The sequence below is a fragment of the Cotesia glomerata genome, linkage group LG2, assembly GCF_020080835.1.
Source record: "Cotesia glomerata isolate CgM1 linkage group LG2, MPM_Cglom_v2.3, whole genome shotgun sequence".
In the NCBI taxonomy this organism is placed as follows: Eukaryota; Metazoa; Arthropoda; class Insecta; order Hymenoptera; family Braconidae; genus Cotesia; species Cotesia glomerata.
In genome coordinates, this window is record NC_058159.1 from 31,523,148 (window position 1) to 31,538,976 (window position 15,829).

At 28.7% G+C, this 15,829-nt stretch overlaps 3 protein-coding genes across 8 annotated transcripts in view; 2 read left to right on the forward strand and 1 right to left on the reverse strand.

Annotated features, from left to right (window-relative positions):
* Positions 1–259: 259 nt before the first annotated feature.
* Positions 260–4,246, reverse strand: LOC123258478 (E3 UFM1-protein ligase 1 homolog). Its single transcript, XM_044718509.1, has 5 exons — positions 4,020–4,246; positions 3,346–3,923; positions 3,131–3,277; positions 801–2,162; positions 260–437 (listed from the first exon to the last, which is right to left on the reverse strand). The coding sequence occupies exons 1-5, from the start codon at positions 4,097–4,099 to the stop codon at positions 295–297; spliced, it is 2,310 nt and encodes a 769-aa protein (XP_044574444.1). The 5' UTR covers positions 4,100–4,246; the 3' UTR covers positions 260–294.
* Positions 4,247–4,321: 75 nt separating this feature from the next.
* On the forward strand, positions 4,322–6,827 carry LOC123258491 (eukaryotic translation initiation factor 2D). Its single transcript, XM_044718531.1, has 9 exons — positions 4,322–4,506; positions 4,571–4,964; positions 5,065–5,373; positions 5,465–5,758; positions 5,821–5,963; positions 6,029–6,109; positions 6,187–6,391; positions 6,461–6,629; positions 6,702–6,827. The coding sequence occupies exons 1-9, from the start codon at positions 4,451–4,453 to the stop codon at positions 6,764–6,766; spliced, it is 1,716 nt and encodes a 571-aa protein (XP_044574466.1). The 5' UTR covers positions 4,322–4,450; the 3' UTR covers positions 6,767–6,827.
* A 1,219-nt stretch (positions 6,828–8,046) lies between these two features.
* LOC123258463 (Down syndrome cell adhesion molecule-like protein Dscam2) overlaps positions 8,047–15,829 on the forward strand; it is a 47,414-nt gene continuing 39,631 nt past the window's right edge. For 2 of the 6 annotated variants that reach the window (XM_044718475.1, XM_044718479.1), the window contains exon 1: positions 8,047–8,274. In XM_044718475.1, coding sequence (XP_044574410.1) covers positions 8,142–8,274 — 133 coding nt within the window. In that variant the 5' untranslated portion in view covers positions 8,047–8,141. The remainder of the gene's footprint in view (positions 8,275–15,829) is intronic. The other 4 variants (XM_044718473.1, XM_044718477.1, XM_044718474.1 and 1 more) reach the window with 2 other exon arrangements.

A 15,829-nucleotide genomic window follows, 5' to 3' on the forward strand; every position in this document is an offset into this window, starting at 1 on the left:
GTTTTATAGATGGGTAAAACTGTGTCGGTCCTTGACTTTAAACATCTATGCATCTATCGGTGACCCACATGGACTCCGAACTCATACATAGGTAAGAATACATATTTTATTATCCAGGTACGCGTGCGCCAAAATCCCGATTTTATCTTCAAATGGCTATACTATGTTTTAAAGGTGTCACATTTAAGTATATGTATTTTTGTAATAATAATAATAATAATTAATTGCCAGTAATAAAATTAATTAGTACAATAAAAAATTATATTTATTTTTTACAAAAAATAATTCTCAACGTCATTCATTTTTTTCGGAGTTTTTAATTTGATCTTTAAAATTATACGCGATGTCTTTTAATTTCTCCAAGTCATTTTCTAATAATTTCCGTGTTTCTTCTTTTGCTATTGCATCATTGGAGCTCAGTAATTCCAATACGTGATCTGAAGAAATAAATATAATGTTAATCATATCAAAAATAAATAAATAAAATAATTTAACAATATTAAAGTTATCCGACGTTTTTAATTTTTTTTCATTTATTAAATAAGAACAAAAAAATATTTTTAAAAAATTGCCCTGATAGTTTTTACAGTTTTTTACAAGTGAAATTTTTTATTTTCTTTTTTTTTTTTTGTAACAATTTTTTCAATAAAAAAATTTTTAGAAATTTTAATAATTAAAAAAAATTTTTTTTTAATTTTCACTTGTGAAATATTTAAAAAATTGGCAGTGTAATTTTTAAAAAATATTTTTTTATCAAAAAATTATAAACGTCGGCTAACTTTAGTGTCATAATAATTTACCGTGATATCCCATGAGTAAAGTACAAGTTTCAGGAATTAAAAATGCTTGAAGAAAAGATAAAACAGAAGAAACGTGTCTACCAGACATGTGAAGAGCAGACTGAGTAGCAGCAGTAAATAAAATACTGGTTGTCAAGTGAAGAGCCAGAGCAGGATCTTCTGTTTGTTTTAATTCCTCTAGAAGAGCTTGTCTGTGACCAAGTATAACAGCTTTTTCACGTTTTTTATCAAATTTCTTCAGTACTAAGCAACAGGCAGCCATCGCCGAATCAGCAGAACTTAACAAATCTTCAATGGATCCTTTTGCGACCGCTTTATTAACATTTTCAAGATCAGTTTTAATATCGTCAGGTAATTCAAGAATCATCTTTTGTCGTGACTCTGTCGTTAAATTAGTCGGACACTGTAAAACATTTTGTACAGCTGCTAACTTTAGTAACTCATTTATAAAATCAATACCCAGTGTTTTGATTAAATATTTTGTCAACGAATTAACAGTATCTTTGTTTCCTATTAATTTAATCCCTTTCTCAAATATACGGATGTTTGTAATCAACATGTTTAATTTATCTTCAACATCGCTGAAGTTTGTTGTTTTGGTAGCTTGCGCAAATTGCTCAGCTAATTTAAATGATAATTTATTCAATTTTACAAGGAAATAATTAGTCAATTCATCAACAAGTTCTTCAATATCAGATAAATTTTCGTATTTATTAAGTTCTATTTTCAAATCTTGCGCTGAAAATAATATCAATTCAAATTTATCAGAAACTTTGGGTTTATTATCGTCACTATCATAATCATTGTCATTATTTTTTCCCTGATGATATTTTTTTTTAGTCGATTTAGTTTTAGTCTCTCGTCCTTGAGCTCCACCTCCAGCTTTACCACTGGCAGCCTTCTTTCTCCGGTCATCTTTTTTATTACTACTCTCAAACTTGTTGTCATTATTTTTATTAGCTTTTATCTTACTCTCAGCAACGTATTGGAGCCACTTGCCGCTGTTGACAGCCTCTTTGGCTCTTAATTCGGCAATTGATTCGAGTTTATTATTTAAATTATGTAAAAAGGCCTCTGAAACAATGACAGTAGTGACAAAAATATGAAAATTTTTTTTCAAACGTTTCTGCGCGTCTTTCAATAGTATCTCAATATCCTCGGGTGAAAAAACTGATGGCATAAGAGGATAAATATCAACGAATGAACTTGTAGCAATAACTTCTTCAATATTGGCATCTATTTGATCAATTATTGCTGGACCCACAGCAACGCTGTCCAATAGTATCGGTGTGTTTTGTGGAAAGTGACGTTTTATGTAACTTTTTCCGTCATTTATTCCCAGGCGAGTGAGCGCATCATACTCTGTCGAGAAAAATAATTATTTATTTATTTATAAATAAAAATTAATATCTAAATAATAATTACTAGCAACTTTGCAGTCACTATGTGACTGCCGTGACTTGTGAAATATAAATAAATAAAATTTTGCTTTATTAAATAATGACTTTTGTTAAATTGCACTGTACTTTCTTAACTATATATATAACTATATATAAATATATAAAATATATGAAAAATTGATGTGGGTACTCAAATGAAAGGTCTCGATGAGTGTAATTTTGGGATGAGCTTATATATTTAAAAATGTCAATAGTTCACAAGATATTTGTTAAAATCTCCTGTACTTTCTTAACTATTGACATTTATAAAAATATAAGCTCATCCCGATGTTACATTTGTCAAGAACTTTCATTTGAGTACCCACATGCATTTTTGATATATTTTTCATATATACATATATATAATATATCAAATATATGAAAAATTGATGTGGGTACTCAAATGAAAGGTCTCGATGAGTGTAACATCGGAATGAGCTTATATCTTAAAAAATGTCAATAGTTCACTAGATATTTATTAAATTGCACTGTACTTTCTTAATTATTGACGTTTTCAAAGATATAAGCTCATCCCGATGTTACACTAGTCAAGAGCTTTAATTTGAGTACCTACATGCATTTTTGATATATTTTTCATATATACATATATATAATATAATATATATAAATATATAAAATATATAAAAAATTGATGTGGGTACTCAAATGAAAGGTCTTGATGAGTGTAATGTCGGGATGAGCTTATATCTTTGAAAATGTCATTAGTTTACAAGATACAAGATAATTTCTTAATTATGTATCTATAGATAGAGCATTTTCGAATGCAGCCTAAGTACTTATCATAATAAATTGACTATCGGTGAAAATTATATGACTATTCTGGATACAAAATTTTTCTTATTTTCTTAATAATATAGATTATGATATTACCTAAATAGCCATTTTGTTTGTAAAAATTGTAAACCCATTCTGATTGTGTTTTAGAATAAATTGTTGGTACATAAACTCCGCTACTTATTTGTTTGTTAGTAATTACACCAGGTGCTTGTCCTGTATTTTGTAAATCATCAAAAATAGCTGGAAATAATATAAATTATAAATTACTTATTACAATAATTTTAAAACAACTTTTTAAATTAACTTACAGAAAAAAATTCTCTCAGGAACATTGGATTGACCAATAATAGCAGACAGTGGTGTAGGAATTGTAATAGCAGTAAGCGCTCCGCGAATTTTACATTTATTTCGTGCAATAAAATTGTCAGTATAAAAAAATTTCGGGTCCTGCTTATCCTGCTGTCCTTGAATGGATTTACCCAGCGCTTTCTCAGTAAGTGATTGTAAAAAATCAGCAGGTAAATCATAATGAACCGTCAATTCAGCAATATTTATGTGACCAACTTGGTTTAGTTTATCATTTATTTCCGTGACTATTTTAGTGACATAACTTTGATCTATCAGCTGACCCAGTAGTATTCTCACTCCTTTGCCATGCTTTTCTATTTCAGTGGCTATTTTCGATACTTGAGTAAAGTCAACATTTAATATTTTCGTTAATTTAACTAAATCTATTCTACCACCGCTCATATACAATTCATCTCTTATTTCTTTTTCAAGGTGTTGTGGTGTTATGTATTCTTTTCCATCAGCTGTAAATAAAACACTCAATAAATTTGTTTCTATTAATTTTGTTATTATTTCAACACAATTTCTTTCAGATAACCTGAAAAATAAATAACATTAATAAAATATAAATTATTAACTCTAATTTTATTAACCACAAAATATTAATATAAAAAAAAAAAATACTTATATTTACTTTAGTAATGTTGAACTGAGTTGAGCCTTTTGAAAGTCAGCGGCTAAACGTTTCACTTCATCCCAATCACCCGAACTCATTTTTATAATTTAAAAATTATTAACAATATCAATTATGCAATTATTTAGCTTTGATTAATAAAATATCAATAATTCATTAGATTTATGAACAGCTGGTTTACTGGTTAGATGGTAAGCCAACCTGTCACCTCTAACACTGCCTTACACACTCTCACGGACTGCTAGAGCCATCTGAAGGTAAAATCATGACAGTATAAATATATACACGTGATGATAATAATAATAAATGTCACACAATAACAATACAAACAGTACTCAATATTTTTGACAACATAAGTAAATAAATAAATTGATCAACAAAAAAAAATTTTATTGTCTTTACGTATTTATTACTCTTTATTTTTTTTAATAATGTTTCTTAAACCAATAAAAGTCAAGTCGAATAATCAACTCAAGGGAACTGAAAGGTTAGTTTTAAATAACTATTTATACAAATTTTAATTCAACAATTAAACTTGTTTTTTATTTCAGAAAAAAATTATGTGAAGATGTATTGAGTGCATTTCCATCTTTAACTGATAGCCAAGTACAAAATTTATTACCAAAAAAAGAGGCAATAAGTTTTATGAAAGTAGTAACACACAGTGGTGAAATATGTAAATTATACTGTGTTGCTAAAATTCCAATGTTCTTTCAACTTGATCAATCTCAATCAACAGTGCCATTATTTCCAACAATATTTTCACTTTGGCAATATCCTAATTTATTGTATACATTTAAAACTCATAATGCTGTTATTCCTAAACTGGCAAGTGGAGCTGGCTTGATGTTACCTGGTGTTATTTTAGATGGACCACCTACATTCTACTCTTATGGTAAATTATTAAAAAATACTCCGGTAGCAGTAATCACGGAAGACAATATGGTAAGTAATAATTAATAATATTAGTTAAAAAATTAATTTAATAATAAAACAAAAAAAAAAAAAACAGAGTATTGTTTAAAATAAATAAATAAAAACATAGGCAGCAGTTGCCGTTGGCGTGACATCACATTCCTCAGAAGACATGTACATGTCTGGTGGTCGTGGAAAATGTGTTGATATAATACACGTGATAGGTGACATGTTATGTCAGTTGGGAAAACCACCAGCTAAGCCACAAATAGATCCATCTTTTGATAATGAAAAAGTTGACGAGCCAGCCGATCAAGAACCTAATGGTGAACTCACTCAAGTTACTGATGATAAACCAGAATCTGTTGATAATGCTGAGCAATTGATTAACTCGATAAACATAGAGGACAATAAAAATAATAGCAATGAAATTGAGCAGGTAATTTTTTTTCATTAAAATTTTTAATAAATTTTTAACTATAATATATTTTTGTTAATTATATTATATTTTTAATTATCTCAAACAATAGGAAAATGAAGAACCAATTGAATTAATTGAAGATGTAGACCCCATTAAAGAGATGGATCAATTATTGGAGTACTGTTTTTTAAAAGCATGTAAAAGATTCAAAAAAACTGAATTACCGATACTCAGTTCAAGTTTTTTTAAAAATCATTTGATAGCTGCATGTCCTCCAGATCAAGTTGTTGATATTAAAAAGTCCAGTTATAAAAAATTGTCGGTATTTCTAGCAGCTATGAAAGCTAAAGGAGTTATTGATACGACAATTCTCAAAGGAGTTGAAAGTATTACATATGTTAAGGTACATTATAACATATAAAATTTTGACATCTTATAAAAAATTGATATATTATATTGATTTAGACTGAACATCCATTATTGAAAGAATTGGTCATTAATGAATCATCAGATGGTGAATTAAATAAATCTTCCAATGCTCCAGTTGTCGCCGAGTGTTTTAAAGTAACTGCTAATGTTCTTCCAGTAGTTTCTAAATTTGGATACGAGTATGTATTAAATATTAAATGATAGATATACTAACTTACTTAAAAATCATTAAATAAATTACTAGGAAAGGTGATATAATGAAACGTCCAGAGATTCGAAAATGCTTCACTGAATACGTTAAAAAAGAAAATCTCCAGGATGGAAAGTAAGATTATTATATTTATTATTAGCAAAAAATTTATAAAATAATTTTAATTGACTATTTATATTTATATTCTTTAGGATATTAAATATAAATCCTCAACTCGCGGATATTTTGCGTACAAAAGAAAATGTGTTGACATTAACGATGGAAGACGGAATAAATAAATTTATCGGACGAATGACACACACGCACGAAATAACTGTTGCCGGTACAAAGTTACTGCACACAGGAAAGTTAGAGCCTATAGATATTACCGTAGCTTCACGATGTAATAATAAAAAGGTGAAAAATAAACAAATAATTAATTAAACAATAACAAAGATAATATAATTAATGAAAATAAAATTTTAGGTAACTCTCGTCAATAATTTAGAAATGTTTGGGATAAAACTTGATGAGTTTAGTAAAGAATGTCAAGGAATTGGCGCCAGCGCAACGATAACCGATATACCTGGTAAAAAAACTCCCAGCGTACTTGTACAAGGAAACCAAGTTCTTTATGTATATAAATTATTAACTGGTATGTTTTTATTTTTAATTACTCAATAGTATAAGCTATATAAAATAATCAATTGTTATTTTATTTTTACAGATAAATATCGAATAAATAAAAATTACATTCGTGGCTTGGAATTTGCTCCGAAGAAACGTAAATAAATTTATAAAATTGTAAAATTATTGGCTATTTATCTAAAATAAAATGATAAATAATAAAGAATATTGAGTTAAATTTATTTAATATGGCATTAAAGTTAGCTGTCACTTGACAATTTTTTAATTTTATTTAACAAAAAGATTTTTTCAAAAAAATTATTTTTAAAAAATTGCATTTTTTATTTTTTTTTATTTTTAAATGTCAATTTTTTTTGCCATAATTTATTTTTTATAAAATTTTTAAAATTATTAAATGTGTGCTACATTAATTTTCATTTATTTAACATTTAAAAAATATGATATTAAAGTTAGCTGTCACTTGATTAATTTTTAATTTTATTTAACAATTAAATTAATTCTAAAAAATTGCATTTTTAATTTTTTAAAATTTCTACATGTCAATTTTTTTTTTTCTTATTTTTAAAAATTAAAAATGATTAAATATCTGCTAAATTAATTTTCATTTAAAAAATAGTATGAATATATTTATTTAAATGAATGATATCAAAATGTAAAGTAAGTTGACTTGTCTCGAGGGTAAGTCTTAGTTGAGTTGAGTTGAGTTTTGTGATAGTAAAACGGAAATATCTTTGGTGTGACTGACTTGTTAGTTTGCAAAGTGAAAAGGGTGAGGTTGTTTTCCATTAAAACTAGTAACTTGTATGGCGGTTTCCAAGTTGTATTAACTAATGAAGCCGTGAAATTCGACTTATCCTTTAACGATATAATACTACCAGCATACCCACAAACATCCATATATATATACACACATATAGAAAGAGAGAGAGAGAGAGAGTTAAATTGAATTACCCGAGGGATGATAAACTAATTTTATTGTTTAAAAGAAAAATGAAAGTACATTACAGTTTGCAAAGTAATGGATCGAGGAAATAGTTGTAGTAGTGGTAGTAGTGGTGAAATAGCTGGCGCAGCTACTGTCGGTGTTGATTCTAGTGATGCCGCTGCTCCTGATGGTTCTTGTCATCCTCTTGCTCGTTGCGGTTGAGCTTATAAACTCTCTTGAACCAACCTCGAAGAAGGGGTTAAACGAAGAAGCCCGAAAAGCACCGGGCGCATGCGACCAGAGCTTTAGACACACCGTTCAACGACAGTCTTTCATTGGCGCTCATTGTGCGAGGTCCAAAGTAAAACCTCTATTTAAGTGGGGTTTATACTTTAAAAGGGTTACTTTTTTTTTAGTACGGCTAATTTATTATTCATTTACTCGTACTTGAGTCTTTCATTTTTATTCTTTTATTCTATTTTAATTCATAATTTAAATAAATAAAAAGACTGTTTAATTAATTAATTAACAAGTAACCAGTGGAGTATAATTTAATTTTGTATTTTTATTTATGTGGAAATATTATTAATCGCGATGCCGCGTGAGCTGAGACTGTGTACAAATTTAAGAACAAAAATAAAATGTAACGTTCATTCAGCGCACCATATTAGATCCCACGTGGATCTTTTCCTCGTGTTTATCAATCTACTTTTAATACTTACACCAAGTAAGTTTTTTTGTTTTTTTTTTTTTTTTTTTTTTTTTTTTTTTTTTAATTTTTTTTTTGTGTTTTTTTTTTTTTTTTTTTTTTTTGACGTATTTCAATATTGATAATACTCTAATGAACCCGCCAGTTCAAGTACTTTTTGTCTGTCAATCATATTCCTCTTGCTCTATAGCTTTTTATTTTCATTCTTTCCATGATTTTGACGGGATTTTGATTGCTTGTCACTCAATCTCTCTATTCAGTTTATAATTATTAAAAATAGTTTAAATTTATGTAAAAATAATACACTAAAATATTTGAAGTTTAATAAAAAAAATAGATGATACTGAATGAAAATTAAATTAGCCGACATTTGAAAATTTTTATAATTTATTTTATTGAAAAGTAATTTTTAAAAAATTAAAACAAAGATTTTCACATTTAAAAAATTTTTAAAATTACAAGTGAAATTTTTAAAAAATAGTTTTTTAGCTATAATTTTTAATTAATAAAAAAAATAAAAAATTTTTGAGTGTTGGCTAATTTAATTTTCATTAATACTGAAGTTAATTGACAACTGTCAATTTTTTTTATTTTTATTACAAATCAATTACAATAAAAAAAATCTTCTAAAAAATTTTTTTATTTAATTTTTTTCATAATAATTTAATTGCTAAATAATTCTAAAAAAATTTCTAATGTTTGTCAACTTCAGTGTCATAAAAATAGAATAGTCATCTGGAACAACAAAGTAAAAAGTTAACTTTTACATATAACTTTAAAAATGATCGAATCAAAAGTTCTTTTTCTTCTTTTTTTTTTTTATGTTAACAGCGATAAATTTTTTTGAAAAAATTGAAAAAAAATTTATAATAAAGTAATTGGATTATACATACTTACTCTGAGTACAAAAAGCCAAACAAAGTAGCTTTTAAATACTTCCGGATACCGGTGTACGGATGTATTATCCCAACTAAAACAATGTAGAGAGAAATTTGGATTAACTTTTCTACCTTTACTTATTCTTTAATATCCTGTGTTTAACTTATTTTAGTCTAACATAATTTAAAAAATAAAATTAATAAGTTTTATTGTTAAATAGACAATGAATATTAATAAAAGTTAGGATAAATTTAAAATCTGGGGATCTCATCATCTCATCGATAGAGCCGCGTTGATATTCAAATAGATTTGCATAAAGTAATGCGATCCTGTATCCTATTCTAGCTCTGTGTGAGCAGTTGACTGTTGTGTTTGCATACAATGCAAACCCAATTACGAATTTGAATCGAAGAATAGGATACTACTCTACTCTTTGCTTTGTTGCTCTTGTTCTCGTGTTCTTTGGCTCTCTGGTAAATGTGATATCTAATTTGCTTTAAAAATACAAAATCATGAAAATTTATTTAAATTTATATATTTTTTTTCACGATATATAATAGGTATATTTGTTGTTAAAACAAACAGACATTTCCTCGAGTATTGTTTTATTCAATATAACATAAACATCAATTTAAATTGGTTAAAATGCGAATAAATTTAATTATTTTACATCAAATACAACATTCAATTAATATGTAAATTAACTAAAATATTTGCAAATTGGGAAATTCCGGTATTCCGAGCTTTGACACTGTCCTTCACTAAAAACACAACTCTGATAAAATTTCTGTCATGAATATGACGATGCGCAGTTTTAATTGGATTATTTTTAAATCAAAGCTTAAATTTCAGAAGAATTAATTACTCTTTTAAATAAAGGGTATTTTTTTTTTTTTATTTATTTTTCAATTACTTAAGGAAATAATTTAATTAAATCTGCAGGTAAATTTTTTTTTTTTTTTCATTATTTATAATATTGTTCTTCAAATAATAAGATTGCTGCTCTTTTAGTATTATCTTAATTTTCAATCAGGAAAAGCCGATAAAAAAAAATAAATAATGGATTGGAAGAGTACAAGTGTTGACGACGTGACTGCATTTTTCTCGATTAATTGAACTCATTGAACGATGCAATGGTAAACGGTGTTTTATAATTGAGTGGAAATCTTCCTCCGGATGATAACCGATTCCACAGTTTGTCTTTCCTCTCAATAACAGGTCAATGAGCACGTCTCTTGTCATCCTTTTATTTTATTTTTTTATTTCTTGTTTATTATTAATTTTTTCTACTCTAAAATCAATGTCTCACCAAAGTGAAGAAAGAATTCTGTTATGTAATAAGGGAACATATACATTTACAGAAACAATAGTGCATAATTCATATCACTAATGTATGTAAGAGAGATGTATATATTAACGGCGGGTCCATGGATATGTAGAGCTTCTCCTGTACTGGTCTAGTTTCTCGGTTATCCTTATCTATGCCGGGCCATATAAATCAAAGTGTTTACTCAAGCTATAGGGGCAATTCTGGTGGTGATGAAGAGATGTGCGGGTGGTGGGTATATTTGTGGCTAATAATTACCACCTGCCAGTACCTCATTTACTTTATTTACATATAAACTAGACATATCGTCTCTCCTTTTTTTATACTCATTATTCTTCATTTACTTTTTTATTTATTATGTCCCTTTGTTTTCCCTGTAATATATTCGCAATAATAATAATGATAATAAAAAATAATAGCAATGAGGATAACAACAATAGAGTGGGGTAAGAAAGATTTGTTTTTAATAGAACGAATTTGGTTTCAATAGCGTTAATAAAACGGTTGTATAAAAGAAAATGTTAATTGGGATAAAGGGGATAGGATCGTAAGCGATTATTATTCGTTTTGCTTTGTCTCTCTTTGTCTGTGTCGACGGTTAAAAGAAGACAAGAGAGACGGATAAAGAGTGGCCAGAGAGAGTACAGGGTCGTTCATACAACTGCCTGTTGATTTTCGTGCTATAGAGAGGAATATGTCGATATGTAATCTACATTCACAGATCTATATCTTTATATATTTATTTATTTCAATATAAATGTTTGGGCGGGAAAAAAAGAGAAAAATCATGTTTTTAAACATCGAGAATCTGTAAACACTAATATTTATTATCCTCCGATGAAAAATTATTAATTCGAAAAATAATATTTGTTTTTATAAATTTTTAACGAGCACCTATTGTTCTATCGGTATAACATTACTCTTCGCGGTGGATCAGTCAAGTGATGCGATGGATTTGGTGAAAACTTTTTTAAAATTATTTTTTAGTGTTTTGAAATGAAATAAAACTTTTTGCTTGATCTTAAAATACAAGCCACGTTTTCCCATTAATCTTGCTTCTTTTCAACGTCTAGGTTTCTTTTCTTTCTCTCTTTTACTTTTCACATTATTTTATTTTTTTTTTTCATTTCTTTTCACCACTTCCATTAACTCCTATTTTCCCGTATGCTTTACGGTAAAGCTCTTCTACTCAGCTCAATGCTATTACCTGTTCTGGAAAAATCAAGAGAACGTTAACTCTGCCTGTACCACCAAACCGCCCATTCGTTTATTCAAGAGTCCCTGTTTTATATTAAATCAAATTTCTTTTTTTTCTCTCCTTCAACGATTTCTCTTTCGTCCTCAATTTTATCGTTATTTATATTTATTAAATGTTCAAATAATAATAATTACACCAAAGTTTAATACCCTTTATGTCCATGCGAATAAAATTTGAGAATAATTAAGGACAACAGAGCTCGCAGTTCAATAAACAATTAAATTATTTTTTTTTTTTTTTTTTTTTTTTTTTAGCGTTATGTTAACAATAAAATGGATTAACTTGATTTGTTGCGAGTCAACTCGTTGATGAAATCAATAATTTAAAGTAAATTTAGACGTTATAGACGTCAGTTTCGGAGTTAAATCATAAATATTCTAATGAAATGATAATTCAAACCTATGAGGAAAAAGAAACGTGTATTTTTAGCCATATTGGGAAGATTGAATTAATAATTCTGAAGAGAAGCCAAGAAATGAGGAAAAATGAAAAGAAACTATGGATATTCGTGTATAAGTAAAATTTTGAAGCTTTTGAAAAATTATAGATGATTTATGTTCAGTTTTTTTTGTCGTTCGGGACCATTTATCTTGAAACTGGGAGCTCAATAATATTAAAGGAGACAAGAAACATTGTCGTTGGGTATACAGACATATTGTACTTTTAGCATGGCTTATAGCTTACGGCATTTTATCATTTCGTGTCTCTTGAATTTTATATACTTAATAATACTCAGAAACAACTTTACATTTGTTAAATTTCCCCTCAACAACATCTACTTTATATTTCTTCATTATTATTTGAATAACACTATCAAATATTATTTTTAAATGATATTCAAGTAAAATTATTGATTTTTTATGACCTAATAAAAATACAAGTGATATTTTAGCTTTAAATAAATGACTTTTAAATAGATGGAAAATTATTTGAATTAAAATGATAACTCTGTGAGATTTCTTCTTTGAAAGAGTTTCAAATTATAGAAAATAAAATAATGAACGGTGGGATTAGATTTATTCTATCTTTTGGATTACTATAATAAATTCCTCGAGTATATATATATATATATATATATATATATATATATATATATATATATCTATATATCTCGAGTTGAAACGTGAGTAAAAAAATTGAATAATAAAAATGGTTATTTCCCAATCCTGTATACGGCAATTCAACACTCAGCAATCATCATCGTATTTCCGTATTCCAGACTATACTCACCGTCTAGTGACGATGGTTTTGAGATTGTATTTCCTGTGTGGTGTGTATGGCATTTCGCATTTCCGGGAGACGTAAATTCACCTCTCTTCAAAGGCTCCACCATCTTTGCTAAAACTTTCATCTATACTGTATTTTATATGACATTATAATGAAGCTACGTCGCTGTCATTACCATTGCTATCAATATCAAAGGATAATAAAAATAAATAAATAAAAATGATTAAGCAATATTTAATATATTGGACTTGCTGTTAAAGTCAGAAAAATGTCAAGTGGCTAATAAACTGATGTAGAGTTCTTTATCCAAGAAAAATGTGGGCTCCTGTCACTGGCAGCATTTATTGTTTGTTAAAATAAATATATATATATATATATATATATATATATATATATATATATATATATATATATACACATATATTTATGTGATGGTGATGAGTGTAGTGGTGGCGTTAGTTTGCCGGGTAGTGTAAAAAAACAACGTCGGAAGCTTAGAAAAGCTCGCGAGCTTCTCGGGTCACTGCCGTCGCAGAACAATACTAAACTCTATAGCTTCTTCTTCTTCTTCTACCCTTCCGAGCAACCCTCACCCTTGTGTTCTCTTTATGGTATCTTATATACACAATACAGAGGTACTAGTACAGCTACAACTCCTGATACTGCTCGTTTCCACGTTAGTTTTTCTTCCACCGCTCTATACTTCTTTTTTATTTATTTTATATATGTATATATATAAATAAATGTACAAAACGAAAAAATTTCCCAGCCATAGGATACAGTATACAGTTATAACTATAACTGTAACGATACAACCACAACACTCAGTTACTTTCTTACATTAGCGCTAGTATTTTCTTTTTTTTGTTATTATTTCTTTCTTCTTTTCTTGTATGTATTGTGAGATGAGGAAAAAATGTATAAGGAAGCTTGCGGGTATATAAAAGAAAAAGAGCATATTGCTACCACTAGATGAAAATTTCGACAAAGAACTTTTTTGTCTACCCTTTTATTTTGTTCCTTCCTTCCTCTTCCTCTTCCTCTTCTTCTTCCCTTTATCTATTTTATTTATTTTGTTTGCCCTAAAATGACATTCTTTACCTTAATCACCACAAAATTGACCAATTCTGAGGCTACGAAATTTTATTTACTCAATTGGTGATGCCGTCTCGTGGATGGTCAGTACCGATCGATTATCGTTATCTACAGACTTGTACGTTGCTGGTTTTAGAGCATTTAAAAAAAGGATAAAAAAAAACAGTTAACTTTCGTCTTAGTCGGGCTGTTTCTACTGCTGTCTTGGCATTTTCCTATTTTTCTATTTTTCGATTTACCTATTTTGCTGTGGTAACTCTATACTTTAGTATTTTTTACTTTCCTCTCACCACTTTACTCAACTCTTATTTTATTTATTTATTTTTTTTTGAATTTCGTTCCTTCAATACTCTCGCATTACCTTTTCTTTTTTTTTTTTTTTTTTTTTTCTGGTGTACACCTAGTAATGGAACTTGCAAGTAATCTCGAATCAAGACCGACAGCCTCGACTGGTATCCGCTAAAGCCACATTATATGTGAGGTATATGATGTATGATCATGGATAGCTTTTAATCATTAAAATCTCTCTCTCTCTCTCTCTCTCTCTCTGTAGATAAGAAGAATAGTTGTTGTCATTATTATTAAGGATAATATGTGATATGTGGATTGATTAAAATAATAGAGAGAGGTTTAACATAGTTGATGAAATTATAAATTGGAGCGATTGGAGAGAGATGATTGTAGATATTTCTGGTTAAAGAATCTTATCAATGAATAGTAGTATTTGCTCTGTACGAAATTCCAAAGTTAGCTCGCCATCAGTTGGAATTCTATTTGGAATTAGAGTAGGAATTTTCGTTTTAACTCATGTATCAACACATATCCTATTACGTAATAATAACAGATGAGCAACTGGAGTGACGTAGTACACGATAGATAGATAAATAAATAAAAGCAGAGTAGCATAATATAGATCTATATATTTGATCCATATATAAGAATGTTTGTTTATATGTCGTAACGTATGTCAGTGGGCTGAGAAAGGTAGGCTGCTGGTGGTATTCCCTATTGTGAGAAAATACGACGCCTAGAGACAAATAAATTCTGGTCACGCAACATAATGTAAGAGGTTGGAACGTCTAAATCTTCGTTAAGACGTCGTTCCCCGTCGGTGCGCGCATTGCGGGAACAATGTGGGAAACGTGAACAATAAGAAATGCCAGGATATGCCTTGAAGAGTAAGCTACATCTATACCCTCATACTACACACACGTGTGTATATATCTATATATATATACACGTCATGACTTGTAGGAAAGACTGTGCCAAGTAAAACTCAGCAAAAGTATAGTTGAAAAATGGCAAGACTTGGTCTTCACTACGTCAGCCTCTTTATCTAAGAACCGGTATGGGTACGATAACGTCGACGCAGCATTTTGCATGCTCAAGACTTTTATATATTCCATATTCTATATTCTATATTTCCATTTATATACTCTGTTACACTTCTTTCTTTCTTTATTCCTGTACTCACAGTACGCTTTTATGCCGCCATATCGCAACGCGGTATCTAGCCTTTTTAACCGCTACTGCCAGTAGTATTACTCGTGTCGGCCATACACCGGCTTTTCTTTCCTCTTATTCGCTGAATCTTCCTTAGTTCACCACCACCAAAGGGTCTGCTCTTTTTCATTAAACTCCACTAAGATTTAATGGCCTGGCGCAATGTTGCTGCCTTTTTTATTTTTTACTTTTACGAGTTTTTTTTTTAATTTTTACCGACAAAATATTTCATTCTCTTCCCCTCAAACAAGTAGTACATCAATACGAGTGATCAGACATTATCA